Source organism: Schistocerca piceifrons, chromosome 1, assembly GCF_021461385.2.
Source record: "Schistocerca piceifrons isolate TAMUIC-IGC-003096 chromosome 1, iqSchPice1.1, whole genome shotgun sequence".
Lineage (NCBI taxonomy): Eukaryota > Metazoa > Arthropoda > Insecta > Orthoptera > Acrididae > Schistocerca > Schistocerca piceifrons.
In genome coordinates, this window is record NC_060138.1 from 71,864,616 (window position 1) to 71,884,974 (window position 20,359).

The window sequence follows — 20,359 nt, forward strand, 5'->3', positions numbered from 1 at the left end:
TTTTCACTCCGTTTGAAGAGTGTATTTTGTTCATGGACTTGGGGATAGTGCTTATAGTTGATTTAGAATGATTGTATGTCAGCGCTGAATCAGCAACGCTCTGCGGCTTAACCGTCAGGGGCATTTCTAGAAACGTTACAAAAACTTGCACACACACTGTGTGGACGCAAGTTTAGAAAGACGTGTGATCACAAGCTGCACGAAGATGATAGGAGAAAGAGCGCTGAAGCCAGGCTGCAGTACGTACTGAAGATATTGTTCAAATGCCGCTGCCAAAAATGAAAGTGACGTCACACTAAATCGACGTCACTCGTTATACGGAACATCGCTCGATATTTTTACAATTTGTTTTTCGCTCGTTGTGCCAGTTCCGCGTTGTGGGAGGTGCTCGGTAAACGAGGATCCACTGTTCTTCCTTTGATGTCATCTGAGCTCCGTCTGTTCCCGTTTAACGTGATTTATATGTTTTCGGTGAAGTTAAATCGTTATGTGAAGAGCTTATTTCCTCCTCTCCTCCTACTTTCACTTCTGATGTCAAGGATTGTCGCACACCGGTTGTGACCTGTACCGAACTCACCATCTCTTCTTCAGCCATTGGCTTAGAGACTGGTTTTCAGGCTTCAGTAGAAGTACGAAGATTCTTACACGGGCACGTCACTGGTCAACACATAATTCGCAGTTTGAGGAATGCAGACCCATGAGACAAAGACGGGTCCACCAGAGTGAAGGCTTCCCTTCCTCAGGAAGCCCTCATACTCCAACGAAGGTAGCATCAGAGAATGAAAATGAAAGACACCCTCAGGCCTCGCAACCTAATACCGTCGGGGTCGAAAAGAACAAGAGTTGGCCAAGGGAGGCCGACAGGAAAGTGAACAGAAGTAAGTGAAAGGAAAGCTGGACTTGGCTAAGAGCTTTGTAGCAGTCAACCATCTTACGCTCTTTTTAAAGATGGTCAAGGACTATTTGACGCTGAGGCAAGAGATACCATTCTATTAAAGGTTAGGCAATAATTACTTAGATATTACTCACAAGCTTTGTCAAATTTAATTACAGTGCCTCTCCTTTTGATGCGCTAATATAAAAATGTGAGTATTACATAAATGTTATTTCTGAAAACAGAATATAGCATGGAAGAATTCTCTATAATGTTAGTGTATTTACCAACTCCAAATTTCTATGTTCAGATAACTGTAGCTACATGCAGGTTATATCTTAGCTGTAAGTAAAAGCTACTTGAGATATAATTGTTTTCATTTCAGATGTAATTTAAGAAAACACGTATTATGATTGTTCTAGTGATGGCATAAAAATGATTGTCGTAACATAATTTACATTGTTCTGTCGAAGAGTGGCAATCTTTGTTTAGAATATTAAATTAGATACATCTATCGTTTTGGACAGGTGATTTTTATTTCTGTGCAACGATTTCTTACAACTATAGAACGACGAGAGATTTTATAACTGATTTACCAGTTGAAGCACATTTTGTAGAGCAATATATTTTCATGGTGATACATATTGTTCGGATAGCAACTAAATGTAACGAGGTAAAAATTTTAACGGTCAGTACATATAGGTTATACATGCCACAGAGTACATTTTCCTGAACTTTTTGTGTTTCTTTATCACTAACACAGAAAATTAAGTTTATCGAAATAAATTATTTGTAAGATGATAATCATATTTACAAGCTCAGTAATACTTTCTCAACTATAGGTGCACCATCTTTGTCAACAGATTATCTACCATTGAACAAGTTTGATTACCTTTTGTCATATGTGGGTCCACATTTTTCCTAGTGTTTCGTGAACATAGAACGTATCTATTATAGGCTGTATTTGTTGTGATAGTGCCTGATTTAGACTACTATGTCATTCGCGATCTATGAAAGGAACATGGGAGAGGTATACCTTACTTCCTGAGCGTATGGGAACTCGAAAACATAATGGAAACAGACTCGTCGCTTCAGCCTTAAGTTATGGATCATTACTTAGAAATACATTGACAGTGTGCACCATGTTGCGGAAGACTTGGCACAAATGGCAAATCAATTCAAATGTGATCCCACATACGCGGAACAAAATACTCGGTATTGAATATTAACTAAAGAGCAGTTTAAAACTAGGATGAAGATTCCGTTATTTCACTACATGACCATATTGTATTACACGTGAATCAGAAGTAATCCTCTTTTAACAAATATGCAGAATGAAGTCTTACTCAACTGTTTTCAAATCTGCCAATGACACACACAAATGCTATGACCTAGTATAACGTTTGCCCATGGATATAACGTCGTTTGCTGGCATTCGAATTCATTATAGTTTAAATTTTTATTCCAAAATTTACTTTGTGTAATATTTGTTACAACTACAGTTACAAATCCAATTATATGATTATGTTCAGTATCTGTATATAGGGAGAAAACTGGTTGATGCGCATTCCAGTTGAGTGACTTCACTTCTTCACAGTTCCATGGACTGGACAGTGCATCAGTATCATTGAATATGCATCATAATGGGCTGCCAAGCATGAAATGGACCTGTGTGGTGGTGGGAGATTGGTATCATCTTACTGCTTGTTGAAGTTGTTGTGCATATATTAAGCTAGGTCTGAATGATCTGAATGTTACACATACAACTGACAACCGCATCTCAGTCACTAGTCTACTAAGTTCTGTTAAAAGATTATCCGATAATCTGACTTACAATAATCATAATAATGGTACATCCTGAAAGGTAACAAGTAACAGCTGGTAACTACCACAGCTGGTTAACAATCTCAGGCAAAAGCGAAAGTAGCAGGTAAATATTCTTCAATTACAATGCAAGCAATGTAAATGGTAACTGTAAATTACTTGAGTGGTAAGCAACAATTTTATTTTAAACATGAAGTTGGTGACAATTTTGAACATTATTACATATCTATCAGACATTAAATGAGACATTGCATTATCTGACTGAAGGTCAACAGGTTGTGAGTAGTAGACAGTTTTATAAAACTGACATTTTTACATTTCTTGCAGCACCTAACACTAATGTAAGAATTTCAGTAATGGTAAATGTTTGTCACCTTTCACAGAGACAAAAATGGTTAAAATGGCTCTGAGCACTATGGGACTTAATTTTGAGGTCATCAGTCTCCTAGAACTTCGAACTACTTGAACCTAACTAACCTAGGGGCATCACACACATCCATGCCCGAGGCAGGATTCGAACCTACGACCGTAGCGGTCGCGCGGTTCCAAACTGAAGAGCCTAGAACCGCACGGCCACACTGGCCGGTTCACAGAAGCAGTTCGAATGACAAAACTGATATTAAGGTCTATAACCATAAATTCCGTAATTAAATTCTGAAGATTTTCTGAATAAAGTAACAACGATCTATCTTTATGCATATAAACAGGCATATTCAAAGCACATCATTTGCGATTCCATTACCTACACTGAAAGATGTAAATGAACATCGATGCAGATTATTAAAAAGTAATTGAATATGAAGAATTATGAAATCTTATGCTTTTTTAGTCTGGTTGTCTGTTCATATTTTAATACACACTGCATGAAGCAAAAATTCATACAGACGTTAGTGGTGGCAATGAAAACAGAGAGAGAGTGTGTGTGTGTGTGTGTGTGTGTGTGTGTGTGTGTGTGTGTGTGTGAGGGCGAGGAGGGAGGGCGTGCTCTTAATTTTAAACTTTTACTAACACACACACACACACACACACACACACACACACACACACTAAATTCTATTACCAAACCGTTGAACCGTCAAGGTTTTTTTTTTTACGTATTATTATTTATGATGTCCTATCTCGTCATCCGTATGGCGCAGTGATAATTTCGTCGATATATCCAGTGGTATGTGTGGGTATTGTCTGCAAAATGTTAATACATTTTGTAGTTGGAAAGTAATAAACTTAGTAGTTATGCTATGTGTGGTCCTTTTCCTTCATGGAAAGGGAATATGTAGGAAGTGATAAAATTTTGTCGTTTCATCTTTTCTGGTGTGGGCTACGTGAGTAAATTTCATAAACGTTAGAAATTGTGTGAAGTTGGTTGGTAGTCGCGAAGTGCTCTCATTCTTGGCTAGTAAATTAATAATATGCTTTTATCTTGAGGCAGCATAGCTCAAATTATGATCATCACTTTGTTCCTAAATAATAGCTGCCGCTTGAAGATTACATCTCTTAATTTAAAAATAAGAATTGCTTTTCTCGAATTATACATGAATTTAATACTTCTACGGAATACTCGAAACCAATCGTTCGTTGCTCCTGGAAGCCCTTCACTACGCAACATGAAACTGGTACTGGGCGTCATGAACCAGATTATTATTAGTAGTATCGACGAATTAAGGACAGAGGGAAGTACCTTTTGACCTGGGTCCATTGTCTCAGATTTATGCTAGTTGTCTGACGGCAGCTGTAACTGGAGTAGAGTTAAAATTTGTTATGTTTGCAGGTGATACCAGCATTGGAACAAATTATCTGTCGAACACCATCACGAAGAACACTTCACTGAGTCAAAGACTAACTGGTTTGCTATTAACTCGCTTGCTGCCAAACTTCTTACAGTTTAGACGAAGTCACAAAATCCATAGTAATTTCACTCAACCAGCACTTCAGAGAGTTGGTAACAGCGTGTTCCATGGCATTTATGAAGACTGCAAACTACACTGGTAACATCAAATTCATCAAATAGAAGAGAATTAGTTGAGCAGCTTTTACAGAAAGAGTTCCCTCCAATATCCGAGATTAAACTGTCACAAGAAAGCTTATTTTGCTTCTATACACTACCGTGTTGTTTCCTCACAAGATAATTTAGTACCTCTCCTGCTAAAATGACCTTTCCTGTTTAAGTGATTTGTGTCTAAGGTTGCGTAAGTGCAAGAACGTCCTTTTGCAATTGTTCTCAGTGAACTAAATAATCTAGTGTTGCAATGAATTTTACTTCTCTACTTTGTTTTGCCATCAAGGAATCTGTTCTGCTTTAAAACAACTGAGCAGTTCACCTGTGATACTAAACAAAAATTATCACAATTACGTAGTATGTCCCTGCTGCAGAGGGACGCCCAGTACGCTACCAGTATTTTCAATCTGTTTCTCATTCAGCTTGAAACCTCGAGCAATATCATTATTTCCAATGGAAACTCCCCAAGTCGCATGAGTTACCCGTTCTAATCTGTTGACCGATATGTGCAGATACAGCTCACACGCAACAACCACAGTTGCACAATTGACGGATGTTAATGGATGTGTTTCAGGAGTCTACATAACACCCTGTGACTGGGTTATTCCGAAACTACGCTACACGTGACGTTAGGTGGTGCTTAGGAAGTAACGAAACTGGCAGCCAGATCCCCTGATTATACGAGCAGCACACACCAAACAGAAGGAATGATATTGGAATGTATCATGACTTTCAGGACACTGGCAGAACTGGCAAATTCTGCAAATGATGCCGTGTATGTGCGTCATCAAATTGGTTGAATTGCAGCAAATTTTACAGATAATGAACGTCAGCTGGGCTCTAGTAGAGAAAGACTGGTACAAGATATCGTCAGTGCAACGAATCACCACGTATCTTCAGTAGCCACAGACGTCTGCCGTAAAATAGAGAATACTGGTCTGTTATTCGACTCCAAAACTGACTTCACTGAACAGAAATCAAAAACTAACCACAAATAATACCGAATTACAAGTGTCATGGTATCCCGTTTTCCTGTGGCTTCACTGCTGTGGGATAATGTTCACTGCCAGTTCAGATACTCAAGCGCAACCGAGTAACGAGATTAAGCAAATTCAGTCTTCAGATAGCGACGTGAACACTGTATTCAATTCAGCTTGGAACCCAAAGAAGCAGGAGTCATGCATCCATGGCGAGAGGAGCTCGTTTTCCTATGGCTTCATGAGTATTTGGTAGTTTGTACCGGCTACCCAAATTCCCAAGCCCAACCGAGTTTGCCAAGATGTGCAGTATCCTCCCTCGGTTAGCAAGGGTCCCTAAATGGCAGTAAAATCTGGGGGGAAACGTTATAGTTCCATGAATCCATATTCAATGACAGATTGTTTCTTAGATGACTTTCTTACTGTATTTAGCATTGTCATGTACTGTGTTACCTTCTGGGATTGAAAAATCATGGGAATAGTTGTCATTACTTGACTTTAATCAGACTTGGCGCTGTTCACTATGCAAAAACTCAATAAGTTTCGTTTATTACGTAAATAAAATTTATTTTTATATCGACAGTGGTTAAAACTCATTAACACTTTATTCCTAAATACTGAGTTCTGTAACCTTTGCCACCCCTGCTACATGCATTATACTCCACCGATATTACACTACCAACGGAGTAAAGTGGGAAACTGACTGTCGTTCTATGGTGACGGTAATCCAGTCATCGAAGATTTTAGGAAAGACTTCATGGTGTTGCAGGAAGATCGTTTAGATACGATTGGTTGCAGCTTGTTTGTTACAGTTGTAGGTCTTACCCTTTCAGTGAAACTGAAGTTGATAGTATGGACAGTGTGGCTTGAGGTTGTGCTTCACCATCTGAATGAATTATCATTTGATAATCAAAACATCCACGGGTGTACTGCCGGTCTACAGTGTCCAACGGGCACAATATTTCGGCTATCGCACATGTCGCCATCATCAATCAGGTGAACTGACGGACTGAGCTGAACGTGCTGGCACGGAGATCCGTCCGCTATGGCTGCTCAGAGGGAACTGGGTTCGGTCGCGGTGGAGGCCGATTTAAATACCCTCCGCCCGCGGCGCGCTCCCACCGCCGTCCGCGCCCCGCGCCACGGTCGCGCGGTGGAACAGATTGCGACGGCGTCTGAGATGACGTCGGTGTGATGGCTCTCTCCGCCGTGGTCGTCACAACTATACGTTCGCTCGATTTACTCGATATTAACCCAGTCGCTGGTTCCCAAGCCTTGCTAAGATTATAGCCACAGTCACGGTTTATGAGGTAATTGGTGCGAATTTCGATGGCCTCTCTAACAACGCTGTACCAGAATCTCTACGTCTGTACCAGAATCTCTACGTCTGTACCAGAATCTCTACGTCTGTACCAGAATCTCTACGTCTGTACCAGAATCTCTACGTCTGTACCAGAATCTCTACGTCTGTACCAGAATCTCTACGTCTGTACCAGAATCTCTACGTCTGTACCAGAATCTCTACGTCTGTACCAGAATCTCTACGTCTGTACCAGAATCTCTACGTCTGTACCAGAATCTCTACGTCTGTACCAGAATCTCTACGTCTGTACCAGAATCTCTACGTCTGTACCAGAATCTCTACGTCTGTACCAGAATCTCTACGTCTGTACCAGAATCTCTACGTCTGTACCAGAATCTCTACGTCTGTACCAGAATCTCTACGTCTGTACCAGAATCTCTACGTCTGTACCAGAATCTCTACGTCTGTACCAGAATCTCTACGTCTGTACCAGAATCTCTACGTCTGTACCAGAATCTCTACGTCTGTACCAGAATCTCTACGTCTGTACCAGAATCTCTACGTCTGTACCAGAATCTCTACGTCTGTACCAGAATCTCTACGTCTGTACCAGAATCTCTACGTCTGTACCAGAATCTCTACGTCTGTACCAGAATCTCTACGTCTGTACCAGAATCTCTACGTCTGTACCAGAATCTCTACGTCTGTACCAGAATCTCTACGTCTGTACCAGAATCTCTACGTCTGTACCAGAATCTCTACGTCTGTACCAGAATCTCTACGTCTGTACCAGAATCTCTACGTCTGTACCAGAATCTCTACGTCTGTACCAGAATCTCTACGTCTGTACCAGAATCTCTACGTCTGTACCAGAATCTCTACGTCTGTACCAGAATCTCTACGTCTGTACCAGAATCTCTACGTCTGTACCAGAATCTCTACGTCTGTACCAGAATCTCTACGTCTGTACCAGAATCTCTACGTCTGTACCAGAATCTCTACGTCTGTACCAGAATCTCTACGTCTGTACCAGAATCTCTACGTCTGTACCAGAATCTCTACGTCTGTACCAGAATCTCTACGTCTGTACCAGAATCTCTACGTCTGTACCAGAATCTCTACGTCTGTACCAGAATCTCTACGTCTGTACCAGAATCTCTACGTCTGTACCAGAATCTCTACGTCTGTACCAGAATCTCTACGTCTGTACCAGAATCTCTACGTCTGTACCAGAATCTCTACGTCTGTACCAGAATCTCTACGTCTGTACCAGAATCTCTACGTCTGTACCAGAATCTCTACGTCTGTACCAGAATCTCTACGTCTGTACCAGAATCTCTACGTCTGTACCAGAATCTCTACGTCTGTACCAGAATCTCTACGTCTGTACCAGAATCTCTACGTCTGTACCAGAATCTCTACGTCTGTACCAGAATCTCTACGTCTGTACCAGAATCTCTACGTCTGTACCAGAATCTCTACGTCTGTACCAGAATCTCTACGTCTGTACCAGAATCTCTACGTCTGTACCAGAATCTCTACGTCTGTACCAGAATCTCTACGTCTGTACCAGAATCTCTACGTCTGTACCAGAATCTCTACGTCTGTACCAGAATCTCTACGTCTGTACCAGAATCTCTACGTCTGTACCAGAATCTCTACGTCTGTACCAGAATCTCTACGTCTGTACCAGAATCTCTACGTCTGTACCAGAATCTCTACGTCTGTACCAGAATCTCTACGTCTGTACCAGAATCTCTACGTCTGTACCAGAATCTCTACGTCTGTACCAGAATCTCTACGTCTGTACCAGAATCTCTACGTCTGTACCAGAATCTCTACGTCTGTACCAGAATCTCTACGTCTGTACCAGAATCTCTACGTCTGTACCAGAATCTCTACGTCTGTACCAGAATCTCTACGTCTGTACCAGAATCCTCGTGCGTTTATACTCCATAGCGTGATTTTCCGACGACATTAGGGCATGTTTAGACTTGTTACAGAATTCACAGGGACATTTGTTGTATCTGTACCTCATACAATAATGGAACTGGGAAACACTAATAAGTGTTTGCTAGTGTGGGTGTAGGTGATGACTCATCAGTTACCTTTCTTTCCAGAAGATAGAAGTGGTGCTCCATTTTACCATTGAGATCTGTAACAACCTTTGAACCTGTTCTGTTACACAGATAGCGTCCTGTCGTTATACAGAACGATGTTTAAATCATACCCCTCCGCACATAATGCAGTGATGTATCGCCAAATGTATTAGTGAAGACATTCATTAAATTCTTCCGACTACAGGAAGAGTAAGCTTTTTCTGTGATCTGTCACTGGAAACGTAGAAGTGCAAAGTATGCTGAAATTATGCATCAGTGTAGGAGAGGAAATAAATACCAACAAACTTTCAAGTTCACTTATATGAGCGGTATCTGTATTTACTTGTACAGCCTCTTAATAAAACGCATAGATGTTCACCGTGTTTCTACTGTCTTTTGAAACCATAGCTCAAAGAAACACAACTCCGACTGAGTAATATTTTACCAACACATGCTTGACTGGGTGAACGTCACGGAGCAAAGGAAATTCACCGAAAATTTTACGAATAAATGGCGTCAGGAAACACCAACGTACTCGCCAGTCACGGGGTATTCTGGTGTTTATGTTGACCCGTGACGGCGGAGACCAGCTCCACGCCATTCGGACGCAGCTCCACTCCACGCACAGCCACCATCGGCAGCCAGCGACATCACAGCCAAGTTATGACCGCAGAAAGCATTGCGCATCTGGGTACTCTGTGGATGCGGCAGAGCAGTAAAAATCTTGCCACCAGTTTTTATTTTGACATTTGTTTCATATACACTTGTCGCCTTCACGCACTTTGTCGCTCACTTGCGATGGTTTTCTGAAATACCATGCATGTCTTTGTCCATACTCACTCATGCCTACTACTCGCCGTTTAAATTAGATCACGAGAAATTTATTTCTCTGGTAATGAAATGTGTTTAGCTTTTCAGTTTGGTAACTCTGCTGTGTGCTGTCGCTTTTCTACGCTTTTTCCGTTTATTATTTTATTAAGATTTTGTTGGAAGTTTGCTGATTATTGCAATCACGTCTCGTTTGTATGCCTGACGTTTTTGCCATCACGCTAGTGGCGAGCATGTTCAACAATTATCCACGAAACTATTTTAAATTCCAGATTCATTCTGGTTCACGTAACCTTTTTATAGCAGTAAACCAGGTCTCTATCTAATTTCGTAGTTATTAATTTCCTATTTCATTACGCACTGCATATCCACATACTTCGAACACTAAAACTGGGCAAGACCTCTCTGAAAACGTACAGGATTTCCTTGTGTTTCCTTCATGTACAACTGTTTCCTTCATGTACAAGTGCTTGATTAAAATTGGAGAGTATCCCCAGATCAGTCAAAAATAAATTTCTCCTTTCAGACCATTATGTTACTTCACAAAAGCGGACTTTTTTCAGGAAGTTTTACTGGTAAACTAGTGTGCATATATTTCGCGAACGCCCATCTGACGGGTTAAGCATACCTGTTTCGTAGTATCAATGCAGAAACTGTTTCGAATTAGTAGTAGGGAATGGTGAAACTCCTCACTGGCGTAAGTGGCGAAAAAAGTAGGTGTATTGAGTAGGGGACCAGTTTTAACTTATTTTTTGTACCAAACGAGGGTTTGCTAAGTTAAATGTATATCGAAAATAACTGTCATCAATGTTGATGGATGTATGTCCAGTCCCAAGTGAACGTTTGTGAAGTTCGTTAACGTTTGATACGTTTAGATCAGTATCTGCTGGTCTATTCTTTCGTATTTTTATCCCTTTTAGTACTGGGATTGCTTGTTGGTTTGAACGAGTTACTGCCAATTGATATAGAAAATTTGACTCTCTCGTCCTTGAGACATTGTTCTTTTGGTGCTAGCTTGCTGTTATCCGTGAACTCGCGCCACTACTTGTCTGACCGATCTCTGTGGCGATGATCCCCAGTCTGAAGATCCACATGGGAAATCCATACAATCCGTCTTATCTGCCAGATTCAAATTAGACGCACATGGCTCATTATCTTCTGGGACAGAATTCATAAGACATGTAACGCCCTTCACCTGCAAATGTGAGTGCTGCTTACACATGGTACCGTAGTACCGAAGCGCATTGGTAAGGGCGACCCTTAAGTGGAAGACGTGTTATCGGTTTTAGTTTAGCAATAGCTGCCTATCATTTCAGTATGGATTACCCACAACCATAGCAGCAAAACTTTCAAGTCAAAGGACTAAACATTGTTAGAACAATCCACTGTCACAGATACCAGAAGATGGAACAGTCCTCGCAGTGAACACGGAGCACCAGCAGACGACGCTGCAGAGCATTGTGTATTTATTTATTGTGCTTATCGTTGTCCATCGTTTAAAGCGTCATTTCGACATTAAGGGCCAGTTGTACAGTCTCCAGTTAGCAACCATTTAGGCTTTATTCCTGGAATAGCACGAGAAACTTGTTGTACGGAGCGGGATTAATGTCTTACCGGAGAATAAAGCAGGGGTAACTTACCGGTTTATCTCCCTAACCGGCCAAAAACCGCTGGTGGAGTTTTAAAGATGGAATAGCGACAGATGCAGTTGCAGACAGCAGTAGCGGAGTTTTGTCTGAACTTTCGTGAGGATGACGAGAAAAAAAAAATGGGAAGACGCCGATTCCGAATTTTTGTCCACATTTCGCTCATCATGGGTTAGCCGTACTTCGTGTTTTCAACCTCATACTCGACGAACTAGAGCATATGACCGACATGGCAGACTATTTGTTTATTTTCTAAAATAATGCGGTGTATTTGTTGTAGTATGCGTTTGATTTCAGTACTTCATAAATTACATCGCGTTATTTATATAGATCAGCCACAAGCTAATTTCGATTCGTATCAAAATAGTCACCTATTTGCCGTGTGTTACAGTTTTTGCCGTCGTGGAAAGAACTGTTTCGTTTTATTTAGTTGTGGCTTAATAGACTTAAGCAAATCTAAGAACTAGCAAGTTGTGTTTTTAAATTTCTTTTCAATTGCTTAACGAAATGTGTCTTATTCCACAAGATTTCGGGATTGCTACCGATATAACGGCGCTGTTTTACCATGCCCTGTCCTCTACTTACTTTCTATTTAATAATGAATATTTTGAGCAACTTGACTGTGATGCCATGAGAAGTCCTCTTTCCACTCTGGTAGCAAACTTTTATATGGAAGACTTTGAAGAGAGGGCTCTGGATCCGGCGATGTTGAAACCAACAGTCTTCTGGAGTTACGTGGACGATACCTTTGTAGTGTGGCCTCACGGTGAAGAAGAGCTTTCACGGTTTTTGCAACATCTGAATTCCATCCACACAAACATTCAGTTTACGATGGAAGTTGAAAAGGATGGTTGCCTACCATTTCTGGACGTCATGGTTAAACGCAAGGTGGATGGGTCATTGGGGCATTCTGTCAATCGAAAACCCACGCATAAGATCTGTACCTGCAGGCGTCAAGCTGTCATCACCCGTCACCAACTACGGGCGTTCTTCGAACGTTGGTGCATAGGGCACATGTCGTGTCTGATAAAGACAGCCTTGCAGACGAATTAGAGCACTTGAAATCGGTATTTCAACCAAATGGATATTCTGCACATCAGGTCAGTACTGCTTTAAGGAGGAAAAAATGTGACCTCCCACAAGATCAAGAGGATAAGGAGGTGTTCAAGTCCAGAGCATTTCTCCCATATGTCGGGAACATTTCATCGAAAGTAGGCAGAATTTTAAAGAAACATCGTGTGAAAGCAATCCTCCGGCCACCAACAAAGACTCGTGCTCTTCTGGACTCAGCCTTCGGTAATCCCACATCACCCTTGGCTGTTTTTTTTTCCTTGTGTGGTTTTAGGGCGCACAACTGCAACGGTCATTAGCGCCCAGACTACGTTAGGAATGCACCGCGAGTCACAAGTAATGTCGTGGACCGTCAGCAATTGCCCACATGGGCAGAACGTCGCCGGCGCAGCCGTCAGCAGATGGCGATGGCTGAACCGGCAATGTCCAATTCGTAACCGGGCCAAAACTACCTCCTCCCGCCGAGAAGGGCGGGAGGAGGACGTCCAAGCCGCGGGAAGAGGTTTCAAGGCCCGAAGCTTGTTGTCCGTAAGTGCAGCCCAATCGGCATGCCACAGCGATAAAATGCGCCGACAAATGACCCTGCTACAATCTGACGAAGGGACACAACAAGAAGCTGTCCGAGGCTGGAGGACCGCAGCCTTGGCCGCGGCATCTGCAGCTTCGTTCCCAGGGATACCGACATTGCCAGGAACCCACATAAAGCTAACCGGAGAACCGTCGTCCACCAGCTACTGAAGTGAGCATTGGATCCGGTGCACGAAAGGGTGAACCGGATACGGATCACTGAGGCTCTGGATGGCGCTCAGGGAATCGGAGCAGGTGACATAAGCAGAATGTCTGCGGCGGCAGATGTAAAGGACAGCCTGATAGAGGGCAAAGAGCTCAGCTGTGAAGACCGAACAATGGCCATGGAGCCGGTATTTGAAACTATGTGCCCCGACAGTAAACACCCGACCCCGTCATTGGTCTTAGAGCCATCTGTATAAATGAAGGTCATATTAATGAACTTCGAACGAAGTTCGACAAAACGGGAGTGGTAGACCGAACCGGGGGTAACCTCCTTTGGGAGCGAGCTGAGGTCAAGGTGAACACGAACCTGAGCCTGGAGCCAAGGTGGCGTGTGGCTCTCGCCCACTCGAAAGGTTGCAGGGAGTGAAAAATTAAGGTGTTGAAGGAGGCGACGAAAGCGAACTCCTGGGGGTAGCAGGGCAGAGACATACAACCCGTATTGACGGTCGAGAGAGTCGTCAAAAAAGGAACGATAAGACGGGTGGTCGGGCATTGACAGTAGCCGACAGGCATACCGACAAAGCAGTATATCGCGCCGGTAGGTGAGTGGCAATTCACCAGCGTCAGCATGAAGACTCTCGACAGGACTAGTATAAAACGCTCCGATCGCAAGTCGTAAACCCCGATGTTGTATGGAGTTGAGGCGGCGTAAGATGGATGGCCGTGCAGAGGAGTATACGAAGCTCCCATAATCCTGCTTGGAGCGGACGATCGACCGATAGAGGCGAAGTAGGACGGTTCGATCCGCTCCCCACGACATACCACTGAGAACACGGAAGACAACCAAAGAACGGGTACAAAGGGCAGCCAAATATGACATGTGGAGACCAGCTAAGTTTCCAGGAGTAAAGACGGTCAAGAGAACGCTGAAGACACCGCTCCAGGAAACATGTACGCTGCGCGCTGCAATAGATGGTAAAATCGTCGACGAAAAGGGAGCCTGATACATCAGCTGGGAGGCAATCCATTATTGGATTGATCGCTATGGAGAAGAGAGCGACGCTCAAAACAGAGCCCTGTGGCACCCTATTCTCCTGGCGAAAGGTGTCTGACAGGACAGAACCCACACGTACCCTGAACTGTCGATCCATTAAAAAGGAACGAATAAAAAGAGGGAGGCGACCGCGAAGGCCCCATGTATGCATGGTGCGGAGAATGCCCGCCCTCCAACAGGTGTCGTAAGCCTTCTCCAAATCAAAGAACACTGCTGCGGTCGGGCGCTTCCGCAAGAAGTTATTCATAATGAAGGTCGACAAGGTAACCAGATGGTCAACAGTAGAGCGGCGCCTACGAAATCCACATTGTACATTGGTAAGTAGGCGTCGAGACTCGAGCAGCCAAACCAAACGAGAGTTAACCATTCGCTCCATCACTTTACAGACACAGCTGGTAAGCGAGATGGGTCGATAACTGGAAGGCAAGTGCTTGTCCTTCCCCGGCTTAGGAATCGGTACAACAATAGACTCGCGCCAGCATGCGGGAACATGTCCCTCAATCCAGATGCGATTATAAGTACGAAGAAGGAAACCTTAACCCGCAGGAGAAAGGTTCTTCAGCATCTGAATATGAATAGAATCAGGCCCTGGAGCGGAGGACCGTGACCGGGCAAACGCGTTTTCGAGTTCCCGCATGGTGAATGGGGCATTATAACTTTCACGATTCAAGGAGCGGAAATTAGGTGGCCTAGCCTCCTCTGCCTGTTTGCTGGGGAGGAAGGCAGGGTGGTAATGAGCGGAACTCGAAACCTCTGCGAAAAAGCGGCCGAAGGCATTGGAGATATCCTCAGGGGCCACAAGGACGTCATTCGCGACCATCAAGCCACTAACTGGTGAGTGGACCTTAGTGCCAGATAGCCGGCGCAGGCTACCCCAGACAACAGAAGGAGTAAAACTGTTTAAGGTGCTTGTGAAAGTAGCCCAACTGGCTTTCTTGCTTTCTTTAGTAATACGATGACACTGTGCACGTAATCGTTTATAAGTGATACAATTCGCTACTGTAGGGTGGCGTTTAAAGGTGCGTAAAGCACGTCGACGAGCACGTAAAGCGTCTCTACACGCTGCGGTCCACCAGGGGACCGGTACGCGACGTGGAGAAGAAGTAGGGTGAGGGATGGAGTATTCAGCTGATGATCGCAGCTTGTGAAGGTTTGATCCAGAAAAGTCGACCTGGAAGAGAAGAGCCCCCAGTCTGCTTTGGAGATGTTCCAACTACATGAGCACGGAGAGGGGGTATGCTGCAGGAGATGGATAACACACGGGAAGTGGTCGCTCGAATATGTATCAGAAAGTGCATACCACTCAAACCGGCATGCAATTTGTGTAGTACAGATAGAGAGGACTAAATGGGAATAGGTGTGAGATGTGTCCGAAAGAAAAGTAGGGGCGCCAGACAACATTGAGCTGGTTGAAAAGGTCTGCTAACAGGGAGCCCCTCTGGCAGGATGCTGGAGAGCCCCAAAGGGGATGGTGAGCATTGAAGTCTCCAGTTAACAAAAATGGGGCTGGTAACGACGATGGAGTGTAAACGGTACAAATGTAAAAGATGGCAACTGCCTGCAGGCCAGTGTGCAATGTGATGGGATCGTAGTAAATATCATCCCGGACCAGCAACATAACCCCCCCATGAGCCGGAAAACTTTCCACAGGGGGTAGGTAAAAACGCACAGAGGTGTAGTGTGCCAAGGCAATTTGATCGCATGGGCGTAGCTTCGTTTCCTGGAGGGCTACGACGAGCGGACGGTGCAAGCGGAGCAGCAACTTCAAGTCCTCTCGGTTGGAGCGAATGCTGTGAATATTCCAGTGAATAAGTGCCATCGTAAGAAGAAAAGGAAGATGAAAGAAGGGGTCACCTCGAAGGCCGCTGAGGGCCTGGCTTCGAGCGAGCACTGCCGCCGCTATCAGTAGGCGGACAGTCATCGTCCATTGGTTCTATAGCTTCATCGGCCAACTTGGTAAGATGGCCGGGAGGGGGAGCTTCCTCCGCCGGTGAACGGCCAGATGTTCGGCTACCAGCGGTGCGGCCAGGCGAAACGGATGACGGCCTGGGGTGGCAACCGCTGGGTGGCGCGGGAGAAGAAATGCGCCGTGGCGGAGAAGGAGAACTGTGTTTCCTATGAGCCTTCTTGGAAGGTCGTTTGGTGGAAGTACTGGTCGATGGCTGAGAGGTCGAGGTACGTAGGAAGTCTGCACGGGATGGTTTCTTCTTGAAGGCCCGTGCATCTGACTTCTGGGTCTTCGTCTTAGCAGAAGCTGATAAAGGGGCTTGTGTCTGTGGGGTGATGGGAGGAAGAGGAGACGTTGACCGCGCGATCTTAGCACTGGCCGAACGGACGACCGTGGTGCTGAAGGTCAGATTGCATGTCTGGGTTCCCACCTCCCTGGTAGTCCGAGGAGAGGCGAGGACAGTACTGTATTTCCCCGCTGGGAGGAGCATGGGCTTCCTACAAGCCAATAGCTTGCGAGCAGCCGAGGTGGACACTTTCTCTTTGACCCGAATTTCTTGGATACAGCGTTCTTCCTTATAGATGGGACAGTCGCGGGAGGACGCTGCATGGTCACCCTGACAGTTCACACAACGAGGAAACAGGTGTACAGTCACCCTCATGGGCATCCCTGCCACAAGAGACACATTTAGCCGCATTGGAACAAGACTGACGAGTGTGATTAAAACGCTGACACTGGTAGCAGCACGTAGGTGTCGGGACATAGGGGCGAACAGAAATAATCTCTTAGCCCACTTTGATAGTGTTAAGCTGCCATCGCGCATCAAAGCTCAGGAGAAGTGTTCGGGTCGGTACAAGGTCATTGTTGACCTTTTTCATGACCCTATGGACAGCCGTCACGCCCTGCTCAGCGAGGAAATACTGAATCTCCTCGTCAGTCAATCCGTCGAGGGATCTAGTATAGACCACACCACGAGACGAATTCAAAGTGAGGTGAGCCTCCACCCGGACAGGGAACGTGTGCAGCAGTGTGGCTCAAAGCAGTTTCTGTGCCTGAAAGGCGCTCTCTGTTTCTAGTAACAAGGTACCGTTACGCGACCTTGTACAAGACTTAACAGTACCGGCTATGGCATCTACGCCCTTCTGGATAACGAAAGGGTTGACAGAGGAAAAATCCTTTCCATCCTCAGACCGAGAAACGACGAGGAACTGTGGGGCAGGCGGTAGTACTTTTGTCACTGGTGGCTGGTCAAGTTTCCGTTTGTGGGCAGAAGTCGAGGGAAGAAGAAAAATCCATTTTGGAGGAATACCCCATCATTGCCAGCGTCTCCGATGGCGCGCTACTTCCTTATGGGGACGCTCTCACAGGCCACTCCCGCCTTAGGTGAATATTTACAACTCTGGTCACACCTCCTGAGAAACAGACGGAAGGACCAATCGGCATGGTCAGAAAGTATCAACTCAGGCAATCACCCCTCCCTGGGCCTGGGCCTGGGCCTGGCCTTTACCAGGGGGTTCGTGCGTGCCTTACTTGTCTACCAGGGTGGGGAATTACGCGTTACCCGAGAAGGGGGGGGGCACGGAGAAAGGGGGGGGGGCACGGAGAAAGGGGGGGGGGGCACGGAGAAAGGGGGGGGGCACGGAGAAAGGGGGGGGGCACGGAGAAAGAGGGGGGCGGCACGGAGAAAGAGGGGGGGGGCACGGAGAAAGGGGGGGGGCACGGAGAAAGGGGGGGGGCACGGAGAAAGGGGGGGGGGCACGGAGAAAGGGGGGGGGGCACGGAGAAAGGGGGGGGGCACGGAGAAAGGGGGGGGGGCACGGAGAAAGGGGGGGGGCACGGAGAAAGGGGGGGGGGGCACGGAGAAAGGGGGGGGGGGCACGGAGAAAGGGGGGGGGCACGGAGAAAGGGGGGGGGGCACGGAGAAAGGGGGGGGGCACGGAGAAAGGGGGGGGGGCACGGAGAAAGGGGGGGGGCACGGAGAAAGGGGGGGGGCACGGAGAAAGGGGGGGGGGCACGGAGAAAGGGGGGGGGGCACGGAGAAAGGGGGGGGGCACGGAGAAAGGGGGGGGGCACGGAGAAAGGGGGGGGCACGGAGAAGGGGGGGGCACGGAGAAGGGGGGGGCACGGAGAAGGGGGGGGCACGGAGAAGGGGGGGGCACGGAGAAGGGGGGGGCACGGAGAAGGGGGGGGCACGGAGAAGGGGGGGGCACGGAGAAGGGGGGGGCACGGAGAAGGGGGGGCACGGAGAAGGGGGGGCACGGAGAAGGGGGGGGGCACGGAGAAGGGGGGGGGCACGGAGAAGGGGGGGGGCACGGAGAAGGGGGGGGGCACGGAGAAGGGGGGGGGCACGGAGAAGGGGGGGGCACGGAGAAGGGGGGGGCACGGAGAAGGGGGGGGCACGGAGAAGGGGGGGGCACGGAGAAGGGGGGGGCACGGAGAAGGGGGGGGCACGGAGAAGGGGGGGGCACGGAGAAGGGGGGGGCACGGAGAAGGGGGGGGCACGGAGAAGGGGGGGGCACGGAGAAGGGGGGGGCACGGAGAAGGGGGGGGGCACGGAGAAGGGGGGGGCACGGAGAAGGGGGGGGCACGGAGAAGGGGGGGGCACGGAGAAGGGGGGGGCACGGAGAAGGGGGGGGCACGGAGAAGGGGGGGGCACGGAGAAGGGGGGGGCACGGAGAAGGGGGGGGCACGGAGAAGGGGGGGGCACGGAGAAGGGGGGGGCACGGAGAAGGGGGGGGCACGGAGAAGGGGGGGGCACGGAGAAGGGGGGGGCACGGAGAAGGGGGGGGCACGGAGAAGGGGGGGGCACGGAGAAGGGGGGGGCACGGAGAAGGGGGGGGCACGGAGAAGGGGGGGGCACGGAGAAGGGGGGGGCACGGAGAAGGGGGGGGCACGGAGAAGGGGGGGGCACGGAGAAGGGGGGGGCACGGAGAAGGGGGGGGCACGGAGAAGGGGGGGGCACGGAGAAGGGGGGGGCACGGAGAAGGGGGGGGCACGGAGAAGGGGGGGGCACGGAGAAGGGGGGGGCACGGAGAAGGGGGGGGCACGGAGAAGGGGGGGGCACGGAGAAGGGGGGGCACGGAGAAGGGGGGGCACGGAGAAGGGGGGGCACGGAGAAGGGGGGGCACGGAGAAGGGGGGGCACGGAGAAGGGGGGGCACGGAGAAGGGGGGGCACGGAGAAGGGGGGGGCACGGAGATGAAGGCAAGGGAAAGAGGAAGGAAGACAGATGGAGAAGAACAAAGAAAGGAACCAACCAAAGAAGGAAGTAACGGGAAGTGAAAATCCGAAAAGACCACAAATATAGGTCGTGGAACCGTCCGTCTCAGGACGCATTCGCTAACTACCCCGTTGAATGGGATGGACTTTTTTTAGTCGCCTCCTACGACAGGCAGGAATACCTCGGACCTACTCTAACCCCCGGACCCGCAGGGGGGGGGGGAGGGGAGATGGCTAGTTTTATATAACCTAATTTAGGAAAGGTTTAAGCTAGCTATCTGCCATATTAACATAAAAATCAATCTTTATTAACTACATTTGATTCTATATAAGCATTTCAGTCTTCTATCGGAGTAGGCTTACCTCATGCTAGCTCCTCGACAACCTCCCCCGATATAGCGATATAGAACAAATTGAGATGGATCCGCTGCAGGATGGGCGCATTTGTTTGATTTTAAATCTCTTTTCCGAGTTAGTTTGCTCTTTATGTCTTCCGGACAGCATGCATTATCGGTTATTTCTAGGTCTAGGTGTTTGAATTCGGTAACTTAATCTACGCTATGACCATCATTGTAGATGTTGACTTTCTTGTTCTCATTCCGTACATTTTTCTCATTACTTCCATCTTTCCTCGGTTTAGTCTCAATCTATATTCTATGCCTCTTAAGCTCTTCATTCCATTCAGCAAGCAATGTACTTCACTCACACATTCACTCAGAATAGAATCACCATCCTCCAATCTCGTTATTGATGATCCGACCTCCCAACCGTTCATTTTTATCTCCATTA

The 20,359-nt window shown here is 47.0% G+C and overlaps 1 protein-coding gene across 1 annotated transcript in view; it reads right to left on the bottom strand.

Moving 5' to 3' along the window:
• Positions 1–19,938, bottom strand: part of LOC124777185 (loricrin-like) — a 32,437-nt gene extending 12,499 nt beyond the window's left edge. Inside the window, exon 1 of the mRNA XM_047252535.1 lies at positions 19,934–19,938. Coding sequence (XP_047108491.1) covers positions 19,934–19,938 — 5 coding nt within the window. The remainder of the gene's footprint in view (positions 1–19,933) is intronic.
• Positions 19,939–20,359: the final 421 nt, after the last annotated feature.